Source organism: Cryptomeria japonica, chromosome 3 (assembly GCF_030272615.1).
Source record: "Cryptomeria japonica chromosome 3, Sugi_1.0, whole genome shotgun sequence".
Lineage (NCBI taxonomy): Eukaryota > Viridiplantae > Streptophyta > Pinopsida > Cupressales > Cupressaceae > Cryptomeria > Cryptomeria japonica.
The window spans coordinates 251897963-251920148 of NC_081407.1; the positions used below are offsets into that span (position 1 = coordinate 251897963).

Consider the following 22186-nt stretch of genomic DNA (forward strand, 5'->3'; position numbering starts at 1 on the left):
GAATCAAACGTTTTATATATGCCAAAAACAACAGACAAGTCTTCATAAGAAACTCACGAAGTAGTTTGCAAAACCCACGTTAGGGTTGAGAGAAAGAAACTGTTTTACGGTACACAGTTACAACAACTGTTTTCCTTTCATTTTAAATAAACAACTCTTCTTCAACTAACAGAAGATAAACAACAATAACTCTTTCATTCTTTTTCATTTCCAAAATAAAACCGGAATGAACAAAACATTTACCATAACTGATTCGAAAAATCACCAGAGAGTAACAAGTTTTCTCCATTTCGTCCATTAATTTGCTCTTGTACAAAATAAAGTTATAGAGAATCCCTGTCATTGAAGACCATAAAAAAACTGTAGAAAAGCGACGGCCGAATCCACATAATCTTCATTTTATGCCAACGAACAGAGTCAAAAATACTATCAATCGAAAGCTTGCACTGGACTGGTAAACATATCAAAAACCCATATGCAGATTTCAAGGAAACGTTCCACATTTTCCGCATAATATACAGTGATAGCTAGGGTTTGAAGAATGTAGAGATGAAATGCGAACAATCAAACTTCTTTTCCAAGCTTAACCAAGACTGAGCATCCGTAACAAATGAAAAAGAAACTTATTTGAAGTCCACATTACGTTGCCCACCACGTGGATCATTATTTCCAAGACATAAGTGCTTAGTCAAATAACATGTGCATTTATCCTTTACTGCCACGCAACCATCCATATTGCCCGATGGGAGTCAAAAACTTAACCATGATTAGGAATTAGCCACTACGTATACTTTTTGGCATCAAGGTCAAATCAGGGTCAACATGAACATCTAGGGGAGACAGGTGTTTGTCACCACCAGTTCTCGGGCAGTTAGCTTTCACAGAAGTGGCGAATGCACTGTTGATATTGGTTTCATTGTAGACGTGAGTTATGAATGTGGTGCACCTTGCTTGACCAATTGTATGAGCTCCTGAAAAAAGATTGGATTCACTCCATTAAGCATAAACATAATTTTAGTTATCTAGAAATTTAGATAGAATTGATATTCAGCATGTGTACAATCATTACCTGAAAGGGCTACCATATCCATGGTAGAAAGGCCTTGATTACTAAAGGCTGTGATGAGTGCACTGAGGCTGGATGCTGGACTAGGGATTCTGCTATTTGCGCCACTCAGACTTGCATCCCTTGCATCTCTCCTTCCCAGCTGTACAGTCCATGTTGGTCCTCCCAACTGGGGGTAATAATATAAGAAGCCTCAGTAACAGAAGTTCAAATATTTATAATAATTTTCATAGCATTTTAAGGTTCTAAACATGGTATTCAAGATGGTGATTGTTATAATATGGCATGTTGCCGGCTAATATATTTTTTTTATCAAGAAAGTCAATGTTTTTTAATCCGCTTGTCACAAAGTCAAAGACGAGAGAATCCTTTCCAAGTTAAACGTTAGAGCCTCAGCTAGAAAAAGACTCGTGATTAATGGTTAAGCATCTAATATTTTAGAAAATCAGTGTGTTTAAATCTGTAGATATTATTATACTAAGAGGAAAGCACTCTATAAAGCTTGCAAATTTTAATTCATTGGAAAAGTTTGAATTTATATTAGGGGTAAACGCTTGTGTCAAGAGGGAAGCATTTAAAGAAATTATAAATATTATAGAACTGATATATTAAAGTTAAAAAATGAATCGTAAATGCTTTTGATATGGAGGGTGAGGTTGCAAATGATATTTTGAATTTTGATGATAATTAGAAAAAAATCCTAGAAACAATGTTATGGTAATGAAAGAAAAAAAGAGTATAATAAATTTTCGAACAGAAATATTAAGTTTGAAATCTTTTTCTTTATAAAAAATTTCTATGGAAAGAATCGCACGGTGAGATTAGAAAAATGCTTCTTTCCTTTCACCGACTCTGCAGATTGCAGAATTAATTACGAACAACAACATTATGAAACAATGATAAGGTAACAAGGAAAGAAGAGTAAGTACCTCAACAATAGAATCACGAGCAGCAATGGCGAGAATGTCAGCACAAGACACAACTCCACTGCAAACTGATTCACCGTCGATAGTACCTTCGGACACGTTTTATCGTAAAATGTCGAACTCAGCTGGCCATTAGCAGGACTCGAACACAAGATCACCAATGCAATGCTTGCAGTCAGACAACGGGTCCTCATGGCTTACAGGTGTACTAAGTACAGAGGCAATTTTGTGTGGTGTTGAAAGTTGAGAGTGGTGGCTTTTTATAATGGTGGAAGAGCTTCTTGCTCGTAGCCTTTAATTGGTAACAACTAAGCTATAATCATTTTGCTATGGTTGACTTTGCTTTAGATCAAAATAATGTTAGTGTGGAAAGAATCCAAGTTTGTATAAAAATTCAACATAGAAAGCCCAGTTGAGCGCCAAATTTAAAGGTATTACAGTGATTTAATGCATGCCTTCTGTAATCACGATCCATGTTATTCAATAGAAGAATGGCTGCTTCTTCCCTGCATCTTCTACACTGGGTATGAAGAAGATAAGTTTTTCCTTGAAAGTTTTTGATAGAAGTCCAGTGAAAATAAAGAGTTTACTGACGTTGTCCGTGAACTTTCGCTATCTAGTCCCCTCATCAAATCCAGCCATGCAAGCGATCTAATCTCATGCAAGAATCTCCTTTTAATAAATATGTATAATAATTAGATTCTTAAGAGCAGGTCGAGCGACTTTGATATCAAAAGATATACTCAACTTAACCATTACGCCACGTCGTGTTTGTGGACAAAATCCAAACGAGTTTATAGAAGAATTGAAAAAAATAATGTCTTGTCTTTTGAGTTAATTCACCGTTGAAAAACACATACAAGGCCCATAAAATGTCTGTTTAGGAAACCGTCGTTGTCGAATGACTAGTTGCCGCTACACAATTTGAATGAATGGATTGAGTTGCCCGAAAGTTACATCAGCTTTCTTATTATTAATCAAATGATGTATATAGTTGAAGATGATTTTTCTAAAAATATTATAGAATTAAATATATTGTCAGTATAAGATTGATCTGTTGGAAAGTACAATCTAGAATTAAATATATTGTCAGTATAAGATTGATCTGTTGGAAAGTACAATCTAGGTTTTTTATAGACTTTGATAATTGAAATATTTAATTATCATTAATTACATGTTTATAGATTGAGTATCATATCTATATATATAACTTGAAGGTGTATTTGGAACATATGTTGTATATGAGCAATTATATGAAGATCATTTTTAAAAAATATATTACACTTTGTTATTATTGATGTACTAAGTTTTGTGACAAAATATAGACAAATGTATTGAATATTGTCAAGAAAAATACTAGACATTTTTTTATTAATGGACCAAGTTATCTTCAACTAAGATTAATCTTTTGGTTATTAATTAAATACTTTAGATGGTTGATCACAAATATGAAAAGATCATTTTAGATAAAAATGTACATGGTTGAGACAATTAAATTTTTTGATAGAAGATAATATAGATCCTTTGTAGAACATAATGATTTTCCATTTTGAAAGAATCTTAATAATTGCTCATTTTTAAATAATATAATCTTCATTAAAGTTGGGCTCATTCCCTATCCATTATTTATCTTGAATTACACATATTCTCATCTATTTGATCTTATCTCATGTACTCTTATGCATGTCCCTACATTTAACATTTATTACATTCCTCATATTAAGACATTCATTCTCCACACAACCACTATTATTCTCTTATCTTACTTCAATCTTGCAATGTATGATCAATCTCATATCCAAAAAACTAACTTAAGAAATAATAAATTTCAATTCAAATATTTACTAAGTCACACCATTTTATTTCTACCATACGTTAAGTTGTTTCATATTTCCCATGACCATATCTATGTAATTATATTTTTAATGATATTTATTTAGGAATTAATTCATTATCTTGATCATCATTCAAAGTCCTAAGCATTCTATAAGATTGTATTAATTTGAATCTTTAAAAGAATGAAAATTTGAAATAAAACCGTCATATATGTCACTTGAAAGACTTTATATTTTTTATTGGTCATCTTTGCAACCATAAAGTAGCTCTTTCAAGGAGGTTGATCTAGAATAATTTTACCCTTATCTAACATCCTTCCCAATGTTTTAATAAATATCACCAATTCTTAATTATAAGACTTGGGCACAGAGGCATTTACCCATGATAAAGGTATCCTAGTGGAAAGAACAAGGAAGACCAATATGAGAGAATAAATTATTTTCTATCAATGGATGAAATCCAAGAGAATAAAAGAGATTTATCAAATAAGAAAGAGAGGGCATATATAGGGTGCATCAATAATAGAAACAAATGAGATAAAGTACAAATTTCCTAAAGTAATTTGAACTAACGAGGTTTGAATATAACCAAAATGTTGAACTAGTTAAGTATTACACGTCATTAACCCTAGCAAACCCACTTATGTGAAACTTAGGGAGGAGAAATGTAGAAAAAAATATCAAGAATAGGTCTTGGAAACAAGGCTTGATGAGGTATGCATATATAAAATGTTCCCCAAAAAATAAGAGAAGGATACAAATCTATAGGAAAGAATCTTTGAAACTTGAGGGGATGAATCAAGAAAGGCTAGATATGCTCTTGAAAAAATTTCCTTCGACTCTAAGAGAGATCACAAATTTTCATGAGTATTTTAATAAATATGTCTACAACTTGATTTTACACAAGGCAATAAAAAAAATAAAAAATTTACTTCTGTATTTTTTCCCTAATGTACAACATGTAGATCTAGGTGTGTTTGGACCACTAGTCACCAACCAATTTCTTTATGTTCTAGATGTCACTCTGGTTGTTGAATATGATAACTAATGGCATGCAAAAAGAATTCCAAACTTGTTAAAGATATTCTAAAGTTAAAGAGCCTCAATGGTAGCAGTCAAATCCCTTTGATACTTAGCCTCATTCAAATGGAGCTAGAATGAAAGTGAAGGCTATAAGAAAATGTTGAATTATGATAGTCAAGATTTCTAGGTCAATCAGAAACAATATTTTCAATCACGCCTAAACTTATACCTACTACATAATGAATCACATATTGTAACATCCCTCATATTTTAATGTATTTTGATATTCAATTGAGATTATATTTATAAGGTAAAAATTAACATACCCTAAAATACAAATTATCCTTAGTTTAGTGTCCATACTTGTAACATATTTTTGAGATCATTCTAGTTGAGCCTTATATCATAACCCATTTTAGAAGTATTATATTTATTCAGTTTTGATTAAAAAAAATTAATATTTTTCATAAAAATATTGTAATTTAAAATTGATTATAGTCTCAACATCTTTTCATAAGATGGAGATTTAAAACTTTGAAATCTCATTTAAAATTTAAATTAATTAAAAACATTTAACTCATATTCAAACTGATAGGAGTTACATGTTATGTTTTAATGTCAAAGCATATTGAAAACACCTAAATGATATTGAGATACAAATCTTGAACAATTAAAATTAATATTATATTTTAATGGGTACATTAAATTGTATGGAAGATAATGCAATCTCTGGCTCTAGGTTTATATGACTGCGTATGCATACCCCACTGGCATAGGAAGCCCCTTATGTGTTTGGTTTAGTAACTCATGGTTGTGATATTTAGGGGAACCAGTTTGCCATTGCGAGACCTCAGTAATAAGACATCTACACGAGTATGTGCAATCAAATCGATTGTAGATATGATATTAAATATAATTACTGTCGTTATGATTAGAAACATTAACTAGAAATTAGCTTATGATGCTCTTTATTTATTTTTAGAAGCTGGTCTTTTTTTAAAGTGTTCTTTAAATTCTTAACCTCTCGAGAACTTATTGAGTGCATAATTGTTATGGGTCTCTTGATTGAGTGCTTGTAAGTCCTCCTGCTACCAGCTGGCAGCTTTATCTTCTAAATTGATCAAGCACATAACAATGTTCTAAATAAAATAAGTGCATGTCTACTTTATTTTCTCAACTTGGGCATCTTTAAGTTAAACAATGAGAAGGTTACAGTATTAGAATTATGATAGATAATGAATTGAAAAATTGGTAATTATGAAAATTTAGGTATATCAAATCTATTTATTTCCATTAAGTTAAAGACGAAGTATAGGAGTATGTAGGGATATTTAATTAAGTTGTAGAGAATTGATATTATTATATTTTGTAGTTTCTTATAAGAACTCATGTTTATGGAGAAAAGGACTATTTGTCAAATCCATAGGGGAGAGGGGTCAGTAGTTGTATGGGTTTCAATAGTCATTATAGCAATTGTGCTTATAATATCAAGTTTTTCTACATGTTTATACTATATATTGTAAATAAATAATCCACATGTAAATAAAAAAATTACCAAATGTTGGTCAAAATGGACCAATACTTGAATACAAAAGAACCTATAAATGTTATGTGTAAAAGGCATAAATGAATTCATTAACAAGTGAAATAAATCATGTTTTGTTTCCAATAAAATATCATAGCTATTCACTATAAGTGTGTCATTTCTAAAATAAGATGCTCACTTAAACAAGTACTCTTATCGTAGTGAAAAAATATTATTCTTATGTGTATTACTACTGGGGTAGCAATGAATATACATTGGAGTATTTCATATTAATAATTTCTCTTATCATTGATATAAAAGGTGAACACAATATATACCTTGTTTTTTCTCATGAAATATGAGGATTTTCCATAGGTTTTAGTGTTCAACAATGTTAGCAATATGTTGTATGTTGTCATTGATGTCAAATCATGTAGTATAGTTAGGTTGAGATGTCGTATATTGAGAAACAATAGAAGATAGGTATGTATATGATGTCAATGGATGTTTGGTGATTTCCCGAAAGATTTGGCCCTTCGGAAGATGTGTTGCTGATGTTACTCAATGTTATTTTGGGGTCTAGTTTGATCTAGAGATTGAGATTGTGTAACGACATTTGTACAGTGTGTGCATAATGTTTTGGGTCTAGCATTGGTAATGTATGTAATGTGTTGATGTGTTTGATAAAGAATGTTGTGATGTGGTCTACTTCTCATTACTTCCCACCACTAGAATGTTTAGTGGTGACCTATTTTAGATCTCTGTCTTGGTTGACTTAGAAGATTATATTTATCTAGAGACAATATATGTATGTGTATGATTTGGATGAGTTTGTGTGGCAATTTTTTTTGTAGAAGATATGCGAGATTGAAAGGAAGAATCTAGTTGAATTGCGAAGTGTGTTGCATATAGTTATTGGAAGCAGTTCTGGTAGTGTAGACTAAGTTTTAGTGGTGGTTTATCTTTTCTATCTTTCTTTCTTTGGTAGTGAGCCCTCCGACAGTGAGCCTTTCTTGGTAGTGAGCCCTCCCACAATGAGCATTTTGGTAGTGAGCCATCCTTTGTAAAAAGTACCTTAACCAATATTTTTATGTTGAGAATTAACATTCTCCATGGTTTTTCCCTTCTGAGGTTTTCCATGTAAATTCTTCTATTCATTATGTCTGACTTATTTTGTGCATATGATTTCATGTTTTATCTATCTTAACTAACTTTGCTAGTTGTTCTGGATCTATGAATAAAGTTTGAAGAAGATTTTAAGTGTCAATTGATTCACCCCTCCCCCCCTATTAGCTACCTAGGTATTCAACAAATAATTGGTCCTTTTGTGTTCAATATAAGTTGTATTTATATAATAATATGTTGTTTTTATAACAACAAATAATTTTTTGTGGTGTTGAATATAAAAGTTAGAGATAAAACACACTTATGATTACTAATAGGTGTTTGATCCATTTAAGTTGCATATAAGTTATATTTAACATAAAAATACAATATTGTGCTAATTACAAATGATTTTTTTTAATTCAACTACGAGGGATTTTTAGATTAAGTTTTGGTCAAATCTTTAAAAAGTCATTTTTTGGACACTTCGCACTAGACACGTTATTTTGATGAGTTGCATGATGAGTCACATCTTCAAACCTTTGTTGCAGATAGTTAAGTATCCATTTTACGTTTCTAAAAAAATGGAGGTCTTACGATATTCCATGTGATGGCTACATGTTGACGAAGTTAGCCCTCATGACTACTAGTTCCTCTCCCCTAGTTCTAGTATAATTGTAAGATTTGATTAGTTGAACTTCTCTTGAAGTATTTAGGGAAATATACAAGAATTTACACAACTTAATTCTTACCAAAATGAGAACCTATGTAAGATATTGGAATGAACATCATAGAGACAGCTTATTTTATCTTTGACATCTATCTTTGTATAACACATGGTATAGTGTTCATCTTTGATAACTATAGTTATGTATTAAATATCATTTTGATTAGCATCTCGGCCTAGTTGAATGGGAAGACTTCTATTAAGATTGATCTAAAATGAAGTCGGAATTATGAAAATATTTATAATGTATTAAATCTAAGCTCAAGATGTTAACATTTTTTATTAAGCTTATAGTTATTATCCATTTGGGTTATTCATGAACTTATTAAAAAGATAAAGAAAAAGTTAACTCATTATATTTGACCTTGTGGTCTATTATAAATGAATATGTTTCCTTATGTTATGCCTTATTTTTTGGCTTTTGTATTCAAACTTATGTGAATATATAAATTCACGTTTCTAATCTTGTATATTTGAACACATGGCAATAATTTATGCTTAATTTTGTGTACTTCGTGCTATATGTTAATTTAATTATATGGATGTCTTTACATATGGTATCAGAGCTCTGGGTTCCATACTAAGGCCTTGAGTTCTCTATGTTAACTTGTGACACTTGATAGGATTACCTTGTAGTCAAATAGTGCTTAGAAAATGTGTATGTAAGTACTTATAGATTGAGTCAAAAGTTGAATTAATGTGGATCAACTTGAGCAGTAAGGAAGAGATCCTCCTATTTATTGTTACACTTGATAAGAAAGGGAAGGTTCTCCTAGATTTAAAGATTCTAGAAGAGAAATTAATTACCCTAAGGAGAATATCTATTGCATATACTTTTGTGCTGGGAATTTATGCATATATGTGTGTAATGAATGATTTCTTGATTGCCCTTGCTTGAATTTAAGTTGCAAAATTTAAATAGAACCTTGAAGTGCTTGGTTATGCTTGTGCACTCTAGTGATTAAGTGATTGTGCATATATTCTGATTGGAAAATATTAACTACATTGTGTGAGTCATGCGTTTGCAGTAAAGGTTATGACTGTTCTTTTCCACGATATGCAAATTGAGATGTTTTGATCGATGCTTGTATTAAACCTTACAGGGATGTACTTTGTATGTGTGATGCAAGAAATAATATGAATTTATGTGATTTATGTACCATGATCAATCGTTGACTGATTTTTTCATAGTAATATTAGATCATAATGCACTAAGTGTCTAGAAATTGAGTCTGAATTCTTGATTAATGATGATTGATGGCTATCCCTACATAGAATTAATTTCTTCATGATGTGTGTATATGATGTACTTGGGCATGTTCTCTCACTTGCCTTGGACATGGTACGCGCTGTTTTCTCTCCTGTTATGTTGGCGGAATCATCCACATTATCGATCCATCACACCCCTGCAGATTCAAACTACAGTTACTTGTTGAATCGCACAAGTACGTTAGATAACGGAAAAAGGAAGGGTTATCTAATAAAAAATCTTACATTGACGAAACAGTCGAGGTCGACCAACGATGCGCCCATCCGTTTCTCTTTGGCGACTACAGCTTTCAAGGTTGATAGTGCCTTAGGAGAAGTTTTATCGTAAAATGGCGAGCTCACCTGGTCATTGCCAAGACTCAAACACAAGATCACTAATGTAATGCATCCACATTCAGACAACGGGTCCTCATGACTGGTCGCTCCACAGGTGTACTAACTACAGAAGCAATTGTGGGTGGTCTTGAAAGTTTAGACAAGAGGCTTTTTAAAATGTTGGAAGAGCTTGCTACTCGTAGCCATTAATTGGTAACAACTAAGTTATAATCATTTTCCTATGGTTGACTTTGCATTGTGAGTGTGGAATGAATCTAAGCTTATACAAAAGTTCAACAATGGCGGCCCAGTTGACTAGCAAATTGAAAGGTACTTCCATGATTTAATGCATGGCTTCCACAATCACGATCCATGTTTTTCAATAGAAGAATGACTTCCCTTACCACAAGGATGCTTCTTCCCGACTCTTACTGAATCTTCGACACTGAGTATGAAGATGTTGATTTTTCCCTTAAAAAATCTGACAGAACGACCAGTGGAAAGACAGAATTTACTGACGTCGTCCATGAACTTTCGCTGTCTATTCCACTCATCCATTCTAACCATGCAAGCGATCTTATCTCATGCAATAATTTTCTTTCAATAAAAATATGTTTAATAATCCGATTCTTACGTCTAGGTCAGACGACTTTGATATCAAAAGATGTATTCAACTTAATCATCACACCATGTTAGGTTTGTTGATAAAATCCAAACGAGCTTGTAGATGGGAAGAAACAAACAACTGTGCTGTCTTTCGCTAAGCCTGCGACTTAATGCTCCTTAGAAAATCACACACAAGGCCAATTTAAATGTCTGTTTAGTAAATCGTCATAGTCGAATAACTAGTTGCCGCTACACACAAGTTGAAGGGCACTAAATTTAGTAAAGTCGTCAAAACTCTCTTAATTAAAATGTTTCTTCATCTGTTATTTTATGGATCGACGCGGTTTCTGATGCTTCTCTTCCCACATCCACTTCAATTATTTTCTTTTCCCTTGGGAAAGTGCTAATTAACGTCACTTTTTCTTAAATACAATAATGAGTGAAATATTAAATTCTTGAATATTGGATTAAATATGTTTGCCATAGCTTGGTTTTGATAATTGGAAATATGATTGTTGCAATAGTTGGTATGCTTTTGGCTAACCATTAATGTTGGATGGTTGATGGTCTTTAAAAAAGTAGAAAAGTGTTTTATAAATTATGATAGAGCTAGAGTATATCAGATAAGTTGAAATTATGTGTTTCTCAGATATATTAAATCATTTGATTTTGGCTAAGGATATGTTAATGATTCTTTGTAACTATTAATTCTCTTTTAAAATTTCTATAAATCATGCCTTTCATATAACAGTTGAGCATATTGAATTTAAGTATCACAAGTTTCATGAAATTCCAAATATTCAAAAGATTGCAATTTCATATGTTTGAATATATCTTCACATCTTTGATAGAGAGTAGTTTAAACTGCAATCAATAAGTCACTTGGAACATTGCATCTAGCTTGACAGTCTTTGAATTTTTACACTTCTCATCACAGAACGTATGCATTGTATGCTACACATGACATTGTCATGCTCCATCATGCATAACCTTGTACAATACATCACTCCAAATACCATGCATAATAGAAAATCCATGCAAACATGCATAGTGTTGTTTATAGATTTGTCAAACATGAACTTCTCCAACCATGACTACAAATGTCAACTATTAGGAATTCAAATCTAATAGATAATTATAAGGTTGATAGTTTAGAACATGAATACTGATATCAATATATTTGTAAATGCATAGAAATAATTATACATTCATTTATTTCTATTAAATAGGACATATGACTAAATATTTGTAGAAAAACCATTTTGATTTGTTCACATTTTCTAATCCCAAGAATCTTTATAATCAAACAGCAAATCAATTTCTTAATTTTATTCAATTTCAAAAGTATAAATTTGAAACATATTCACTTGTGAGTTCATGAATTCATCAAATTATTTCAGAAACAACATGAACAAAAGAAATTACCATTTCTTTATTTTTACCCATGCATATAGATTGTGATATTTGGTTTCATTTCTTAGGCAATCAACTCAATCTAGAAGCTTCCAAAATTATTTTTTATCATATTATCCTATATAAAAAATGCTTACTATTATCAACTCAATCTACAAGAATGCAAGATGAATTTATTGTGGTTCGGCAATTGCCTACGTCCACTCTCAAACAAGGGATCTATCACATTAACCGATATCGATATTACATGACCATACACATCTTATTTATACATTTATTTAGCCATGAACGAAGGATTGGGGAAACCAAACAGTCATAGGACCATTGGTATTCATATACCCAAAAATATTAATAAAAAGATGTCACTCCTCAACATCCATATCTATCAATTTATTAACAAAGCATACCTCATCACAAATACAATGTTTCATATATTTTGAAGGAAACGCGATGTCCAAATGGTTCAGTCATTATATTTAATGTCAGTTTGGTTAGTTAATTATCTTTTCTTATCATTGCCAGCTTTTTCATAATTGAAATTGATGGAAGGTAGCACTTATTTTAGATTCCAAACCCAATGCACAAATGCATGGAGATTATAATAGAGAATAATTTATCTTCGTCTACATTACAAAATTAAAGTGTAATATAAGCCGAACACCATTGTTCCTTTTGAGTTCAACCAATTCCATTCACTTCCAACATTCACATGTTCTTCGTTCTTTTTCAAATTTTAACTACCTATCCATATCATCAACATTCATCTCATTACTATCTAAACTAGAATAACACATATCTATTTGATATCACGCTGAAAAATATTCATCATTAAATGACTTTTTAGTATAGAAAGAATGATGTCAAATTTAATCTATCATGATATTGCATAATTAGCGTTTCTTCATTTTTATAAAGATTCAATTGTTTAGTAAAGCGTTCTTATTCATTATCACATACTTCTATGACTTTCTTCGAAGATTTGGCTAGTGGTTATTTGAAAATTTTTCATTCTAATGGTAAGCCTAATATATATACTCTCAACTTCATGAAATGTAAGGAAAACATGAGTTAGTTAGATTACATGTTATAATTTCAAGCCTCAGTTAATATAAGTTATAATCTAGATGATAATGAACACTGACATTTATCGATGGTTTGTTTTTAATATTTAAATATCAAATCAATTTCAAGTCTATCATCTTTCATATCCATAATTATGTATTATTGTATGCAAGCATGATCTAACTTTATTCAACAATCTCATTTTTATATGTAAAATCTATTACATATAAATCTTACATGTCATTCTATGACCATCACATAGCATGGAGCATCACTATCACTTTTTATACAAGATTTTTTGTTTTAACCCCAAACCTTTCCATTTACTACTATTTAAATTTCATAGATAGTTAATGAAGCTTGTATTTTATGTAGGAGATAAATTTTAATATACAAGATATTCATTATATATTTTTTCTATGTGGTAGGTTGCCATTGAACATGCATACCAAGAATGACGTGCACAAAAAAAATTCTTCTAAGCTCTACTATATATCATTTGAATTTGGTAAATTCATTTTATATATGAGTATTTATTATAATTCATATTTGTGAGTGGACATTAACTTCCATATAAATAATAAGTTTAGGATCAACTTCCATTTCAAAGTGTGGTTAAAATGTAATGGTGAAATTTACATTCTCATGGTAATGTTCACTAATTTTTGCATCTATTCTAGAATTATATATTAATGAAATTACATATTAACTTATTTTACAATCTTATACAAAGTTACAACTCATTTCCTAATCATGTTCATTCTTATATATTTAAACATATCTCATTTGTTCCTAGATATTTGACATTGATTGGATTCTTTATGTTCAAGTATTCATTCCTTACATAATAATTATCACTTCATTTCTTTGGTCATTCTTATGGGTGTGAGATGACTCGCATGCCCACAAAAAACCCCTCAAATTCAAGATGCACCTTTCCCACCCTGACCCAAATCGATACACATTTCTCTTAGTTATTTAAATATATTCATTTAAATTTTAATTAATATCCTATACATATTTGGTAATTATTTAATTTTTAAGAGAATACAAGGATCTTAAGTACAAGAACATCTCAATTGAAATTCTTAGAAGACTTTATATATATCAAATCTTACATCCTAGTATATTTTCACATGTTCCTATTATTTATTTGCAAAGGTTGTAAAAACAAAATATTCTAGTTATAAATCAATGAGAACTTGATAATAATGATATGAAAACCTATTCAAGACATTTAAAAAAAAACCACTCAATAATTGAAAAAGGAGCAAGACTGAGCATGACTCTCTACTATTCTCAAATCTGTGGTGTCCTAGTATGGTATAATCTTGGTCGGTAGCTTGAGCAATGCTCTTTATCTTTATTGTATGGTCTGGTTATAGATTGAGCCATGCTCTTTGTTTCCCCCATTTTGTTGTTATTAAGTTTAGGTCACTAGCTTTGAAATTAGGGTTCACATATGGAGATAGGCTCTTTGTGTTTACTCATTTTTGTTAGTTTGTTTTATCATGAAATTTTCTCTTCTACCATTATATTTTTCATAAATAATATAATTAGTATGCGCTCACCCTTTACCATGAAAAAATAAAAAATAAAGAAGGAGCAAGATCACACAAAAATAAGAGACACAATTATTATATTTATTAAATTAGATTTATAGACTACATGACATACTTATATTTGTGAAAGTGAATAATAGTCATAAAATTGACAATTATAGTTTTATGAATAATCCAAAATAAGAGACATTTTCAAATTAAAATAACAAGAAAAACTTACTGCTACCTCAAAGTTACTATTCTCTGATGTTTTAATCTCATTCCACACAATTATCTAAATTAAAGTTGCATTTACTATTTATATTATTTAATTTTAACTTATGAAATGTTGCAAACAATGCAACCAACATGCATAACTCTTCTCTATAGGCTATCCAGACCATACAAGATAAGCTTAATAGGAAAAGGGAGAAGAAGTGCAAGTAGATTGACACTATGATAGCAGGTGCAGGCCTCACGGAGTCCTTCGTGAAAGCTATCCCAGATCTATTTTGGGTTCTTCTAGCTCTGAGTTTGGTTCCTCCAAAAGGGTGTCTTTTCTTAACAAAGTCCTAAGTTTAAGCCAGGATTGGCACGATAAAACACTCCCCATGTAGTTGGCCATCCCTTTGTGCCCTTTATGGGTGGTTTTGCTAGTTTTTTGCTTTCTGTTAGTGTCATTTCTGGTTTTGCTCTTGCTAGTTCTTAGGTGTCCCTATAGGGTTTTTGTTTTGTTTTAGTTAGGGGTGTTTTGGCTGGTTGCACATCCCTCATGTGCCTCAGATGTCGCTTTGTGGTTATGTAAAGGGTATGAGCCCTCTCTTACTTTTATTAATCAAAATAAGATGAAATGTTGATTGTACAAAAGTGTGTACATATATTTGATATTCATAGATTAACATTAAAGAAAGCATATTTTCCTTTAGACTCACATCCTCACAAGGCTATATGGTATCATATTTTGTACAACTCTTTTTATGTATTGTTTTGATGGAATATGCAAGTCATTTCATTTAAGATTTTTAAAATTATGTTTAATTTATTATCTATACTAATATCTCATGTTAATTTTATGTTTTTAGGGCATCCCCTCCGCGTCTAGGGCTCGTCCAAAGAAAAAGAATATCCTGAAGACGCCAAAACATGTGAAGAAGGTAATTGAACACATTTTTAGTTGTACAATTTTTTGAAAATGTTGAAATCAAGTATTAGTTGGGGTTTGCAGATTGATTAGTGTTTTTTGTCTATTTTACATGTACAGTGGCCATTGAGCTTTGTGGATATGTTGAATGCACCTGATTCACCCGTGAATCAAGAGAGGGTGGACGTATGTATCTCTACTTTATTTTCTTGATTTCATGATTATATGCACGTGTACATGTGAACTTGTGATATATTATAATCTTATATTTTTTTCATATAGGAAATATCCATACCTATTTCGTCAATGGCTAACCCTCCTCCCTGCACTGGAGAAGCATATCAAGATCCGGTACACTTTTGTTTGATATGTAAAATTAATTGTTTTCAACCTTCAATACTTATCATTATATTAATTGTATTTAATCTTTGTACATTTTATGTATAGGTAATAGTGACTATTTCTACATCGATGGTGAGCCATCCTCAGTCCATTAGAGAAGCATCTGAGGCACAGGTATGTCATTGTTCTCTATATTATAGCTTTTAAGTGTTTTTGATATATTTATGTTAGTACATTGTATTAATTGTATATTTAATCTACAATAGACTTGTTTGTGGTATGGCCATAATGTGGATCCATTTAAGTATGTCTTCAAGAAAACTCCTAAGAGTGATAAGGAGAGGGGAGCGAAGACATTAGCTCCTGGATCAGCTGATGAGGTAATCTACATTTCAATTGCAAATGAATTAAAGTTAAATGCATAGTTATGATGTTAATTGTGAACTATTTTCTACAAAAGAATTCTAACTTGGCTTTTGAATTGTGGTTTTGCAGCCATCTACAGAGCCGCATACTGCACCGAAGAGGCTTGATTTTGATTATCCACTAGAAGTTTAGGATCATATAGTGTTAGTTTTGGTCATAGAATGACCAATACATGTAGATATATTCTACATTTTTATTGTATATCGATTTGGACATGGCATATGCCACATTTTTGTAATACTTGTATTGACTTGGTAGACATGCCTTTTTTTATATATATAAATATCGATATTCGATCCGATAAATGTGTAATGAGTTCATTATTTTGTATTCGTTGTATTTTGTGGTTGTCCTTTTATAAATTTAAATGAATATTTGCATATGTAATCAACAATATGAATATAAACAACAAAAATATATGATATAAAGCATTGCAATCGTGGAATATGATTTGATAAAATTTCTAAAATGTTGAATTAACCCTACAAAACTCCTTGTATTCAGTTTATTATTGTGTATTCGTTGTATTTGGTGGCGGCCATTTTATAAATTTAAATGAATATTTGCATATGTAATTAACAATATGAATATAAACAACAAAAATCGACAATATGAATTTAAACAACATTGTGTTTGGTGCGAGAGCACCCTCATGCTCGCAATGGTCAAATTTTGTTCCTCATGTGCACAAACTGACATTGTGAGCGCGTCCAGGTGGGCATGTTTATGCTAGGCATGCCCTTGTCGTACATCCCAAAGCACCAGAATGTCGAGAGTCATACCCTACCGATGAGATCTCTCAAGTGCCTTGAGTCCAAAAAATTGTCAAAATTTGACAGACTGTTTCTTCTGATCCATGACACATACGGTCGACTTGTTTGATCCCATGGGGTCATGTGAGGGTCCTCTACAATGACCTATCTCAGTTTTCGATGACTTGAAGCCATTTTCAATTAGTAGCATTTTTTTGCCTGCTCAAAAATTCGTCAGTTGCTTGCAAGGAAAAGTTGCAAGATTGGCTAGAATTGATTATGTTCCTCATGTGCACAAACTGACATCATGAGTGCATTTGGGTGGACATGTTTACACTAGGTATGCCCCTTTCATGCATCCCAAAGCACCAGAACGTCGAGAGTCATACCCTACTGGTGAGATCTCTCAAGTGCCCTAAGTCCAAATAATTGTCAAAATTTGATGGACTATTTCTTCCAATCCACGACACATACGGTCAATCTATTTGATCCTATGGGGTCATGTGAGGGTCCTCTACAATAGCCTATCTCAGTTTTTGATGACTCACAGCCATTTTCAATTAGTAGCATTTTTTCGCCTGCTTAAAAAACCATCAGTTGCTTGCAAGGAAAAGTTGCAAGATTGGCTAGAATTGATTTTGTTCCTTGTGTGCACAAACCGACATCATGAGCACATCTGGGTGGGCATTTTTACGCTAGGCATGCCCTTTTCATGCATCAAAAAGCACCAAAACATCGAGAGTCATACCCTACCGGTGAGATCTCTCAAGTGCCCTGAGTCCAAAAAATTGTCAAAATTTGATTGACTATTTCTTCCAATCCATGACACATACGATCGACCTATTTGATCCCATGGGGTCATGTGAGGGTCCTCTACAATGGCCTATCTCGGTTTTTGATGAATCGAAGCCATTTTCAATTAGTAGCATTTTTTCGCCTGCTCAAAACATCGTCAGTTGCTTGCAAGGAAAAGTTGCTTGATTGGCTAGAATTGATTCTGTTCCTCGTGTGCACAAACTGACATAGAAAGCGCATTTGGGTGGGCATGTTTACGCTAGGTATGCCCCTGTCATGCATCCCAAAGCACCAGAACATTGAGAGTCATACCCTACCAATGGAACGTAAAAGTTGCTTGACAACTTTTTTGACAATTTTTTTGACAACAATGACAATTTTTGCTCAAATTGTATCTAGTCTCAACCTTTCACCCCTATGACCCGATAATGACTCAAATAATTATCCATGATTATACAAGAATCAAGAATGCTCATGATTGACCAGGGACACATCACATATACTCAAAACATTGTCACAAAACATTGACACACAAAATAGTCACAAAATATTGTCACATATTATTCAAAAATTTGCCTCTAAATATGGTCAAATCAGCTCTTGGCTATTTGATTATACAAAAAATTGTCTTACAAATAATCTCATGGGCTTTTATACAAAATTTGGCATTACAATATATGCGATTCAGCTCATCGCCATTTTAATATACAAATCATCTTATGGGCTTTTATACAAAATTTGGCATTACAATATGTGCAATTCAGCTCATCACCATTTTAATATACAAAATTTGGCATGTACATATGTACAAATCATCTCATTGCTACTTAAATATACAAAATTATGCCTCTAAACATGTAAAAAATAGCTCATGGGCATTTATATATACAAAAAACAAATATAGAACAATTCGTCGATGATTTATACAAAATTCTCAAAATCATTCTACTCTAAACCATAGAATCAATCAAGTGAGCCTTCAGGATCGGCTCTAACCCGTATTGTGTCAAGTATTGCCTCGTGGTCAGATTCACGAACTTTCCATAAAATCTTGTTATGAGGTCTACCACGATACTTCATCAAATGAATATTTGTTGCAACTACAAGGTTAGAGAAATGAAGAATATGTCTATGTGTTTCAAAGTCCTCGGACAACAAAACATCAGAATTCTTGATAGGGTATCTATGAAGCCATGTTCCTGTCACGAGAACAGACCCTATTGGGTACTCAATACCCTCTCTATCAATGATTGTGGTTGTCAATTTTGTTTTAGGCTCAACACAATGACACAAATAGTAATATGTTCCTTCTTCATTGTTCTCTTCTGCAACAACTGCATACACATGACCTACATTTTATAAAGTGTTAATTAATACCAAAAATAAAGTTTGATGTACAACAAAATGAACTAAAAAGAATACTAGCAAAAAAATTAGCTCAAAAAATCACCTGAATCCAATAGGTTGGATACATGGTCAAAATCCATTGATGTCTCCATCTGGCTCAATTGTAGTGCTTTGGGAATTTGATATGAATCAATGGGAACCAACGGTCTGCAAGACCATTTATCAACTCACTCTTCTGATTCACATTCTTCCCACAAATAATACATACATGAAGAGCAAAAACATACCATCTATCTCGTATAAATTACTAGTGAACTTGAATTTGAACTCATAAATGAGTGCATGTCACTCGATCCTGCAACTGTACAACAATCTAGATAGTTTTCAATGTTAGATTTAGTAATCAACCAAAAATATCTACGAACCAATGACGTACCTGGATTACTTAGACCCATCGTCGACTTACACCATCGCACAATTGTTTCTGCATCTACCAACTCAGCACCACCTTCGTACTTCAATTCTTCCCTGGCTAGGGCTCTTTTCACACATGCTCCTGCACCATCGTGCTCTCCCTTACCATGTCCAGCCTTAGTACACCGCTTGTCACATGCATCCTTGTCAGCCAATAAAACATCCTTGCATTCTTGAATTGTGCGGTGCAATTATCTGACCATATTAAGTGGCAGTTGTATCATATGTTCCTTTCCCTTAAACTATCATAGAAAACTTTAAAGCATCCTTGTACAAACTCTGATGAGTGAGTACGATCATCACTTATGTAGAAGTGATACTCTCTTACAACCTTCCTATCCTCCTCTGTGCTATCATCTGCATGCATGAATGCTATGTGTACAAAAATAGAAACTTGTGTAGAGTGGTAATACATGGATTGCACTTCATTTTGAGGTTGTAGTGTATAATTTTCAGCAAAATCAACGACAGAGACAATGGTGCCAAGAGGAAATGTGTCCTTAGACAACTTGAATTGCTATCTAACCATCGAGCTCTATGTGTATGCATTATGTACTCATAAACTAGTTTCTCTTAAAACATTTTCATAAATTGAGCTACACATATATCATTTTTCACTAGCTCACATCTCTTCAAATCTTTTCCATCTTTAACTCCATATGTGACTATCTTGTATTTTCCAAAAGAAACTAGTTTCGTACCAATTTCATGTGTGCTCTCCAAATGTATGCATCTTGGTAAACGTTGCAAACCACCACATATAGCACAAGAACCTTCCAAACAAGGCATCTTATAATAAATGCAACCATCATGTCTATTACATAACACACTTGAAATAAATTCTCTTGCTGACTTAGGAGGTGCTTGGATATTACATTCCTGCAAAACATCATTAGTGTGCAAAGTAGAACAAATATGATGAAAAATATCATAATGCATGGAAAATTCAATATGCATCCTACAACAACATGTGGTGCGTACATGATTAATCTTAATATAAAAAGGTTTTGCCATTTCAAAAAAGCTTTGAGAAAATTTTATTTGAGGAAACTTTTGAAGGAATCTTTCATAAAATTTAGTTTGAGTCATATCCAAATAGTGTTTCGCATGTGGCTCACTATTTTTAGACCCAATTCACCTTCTAACAACATCTCTTTGGTTGGGCGATACTCTTGTGTTGTCATGCCAAAAAATTTCAATTAATGTTTCTAGTGCATCTACAACAACCTTGTCTTTGTGTGGTAGTCTACTCGAGAATGCCCAAAGAGAATTATTGTTAGGTTCCTCTATTTGTTCTCACCTCTTTAATGCTTTACTTAATGTTGTTCTACTAACATTCAATGACTTACTTGGTTTGCTTATCAAATGATCTTTTTTTAATTTTCTTGCTCATTATGGTTGATGTAATGACACGTCAAGTAGCATTAGAATCTTTACTACGTGATTTTGAACCAATAGATTGATATGCATCAAATATATTTCTGACAATAGTTCTTTCACTATTACTTTTAGATGATCTTAGGCCTAGAATTTTCATTGTCTCTCTAAAATTTAAATTTTTAATCATTTGAACAATTAATGGACATCTTGCGGTTTGATTAAAGTTTTTAAAATAGTTTTGCCATATTCTTTTAACCATTCTCCTACAAGTTCATTCATTCATTTTATTGGGCATTGATTTCAATATATTCTCATCAATGTCAATTAGATACTTTGGTTTCCTATGAATGATTCTAGGAGGTGTTAACATCAGTGCATTATGTACATTCAATTCATCAAGTAGAGAAGGTGTAATATGTTCATAATTTAATTGATTATTCAATGTGGTATCTTCTTCTATTACATTAGGTTCAAATAGTAAATTATCAAATGTCTCTTCTTCAATTGCATTAGGTTCAAACAGTAAATTATCAAATGTTTCTTCTTCAATTGCATTAGGTGCATTATATTTGTTTGGTAAATTGAATTGAGATGTTGAGGTTGACATACCTTATTCTCCCATTGTTCTTATGTCATGCAATTTCTTCATACGCTCCCTTTGTCTTTCCTTTTGAGCCTCTCATTGTTCCATCGTTCATCGCTTGTTCTTTCCCATGGTTGAGATCGGTTGACCTAAATAGAATTATATTACATATGTATGTAAAGAAAAGTTCAAAAATAAATAAATAACCATAAGTATGCATCTTATCACTATTTTTTGGAATCAAACTATTAAACAATCACAATTTAATCATTTGAAACCATGCAAAAACAAAAAACTAATAAAAACAACAATTCAATCATTTGAAATCATGCAAAAAACAAAAAATTCACTTACTTTTATGTATACAACAGTGATAGAAGTGCAGACACTGTTCAAGTGGGGCCTTCAACGACCTCAAAAACTTCTTTTGAGGCTATTGAGGCTTTTGGGCAACTAAAACTATGTCTCTAAACTGCATATGCACTACATTGATAACCGCGTACGCGCTACATTGATAATCGTATATGCGCTGCT

The 22186-nt window shown here is 32.1% G+C and overlaps 1 protein-coding gene across 1 annotated transcript in view; it reads right to left on the reverse strand.

The window, feature by feature from the left end:
- The window catches only part of LOC131037427 (cationic peroxidase 1-like), a 47310-nt gene that overhangs the window by 8429 nt on the left and 16695 nt on the right, over positions 1–22186 (reverse strand). The window contains exons 2-4 of the mRNA XM_057969570.2: positions 1996–2081; positions 1070–1235; positions 829–971 (exon numbers count right to left, since the gene is read on the reverse strand). Of these exons, the coding sequence (XP_057825553.2) occupies positions 829–971; positions 1070–1235; positions 1996–2081 (395 nt within the window). The remainder of the gene's footprint in view (positions 1–828; positions 972–1069; positions 1236–1995; positions 2082–22186) is intronic.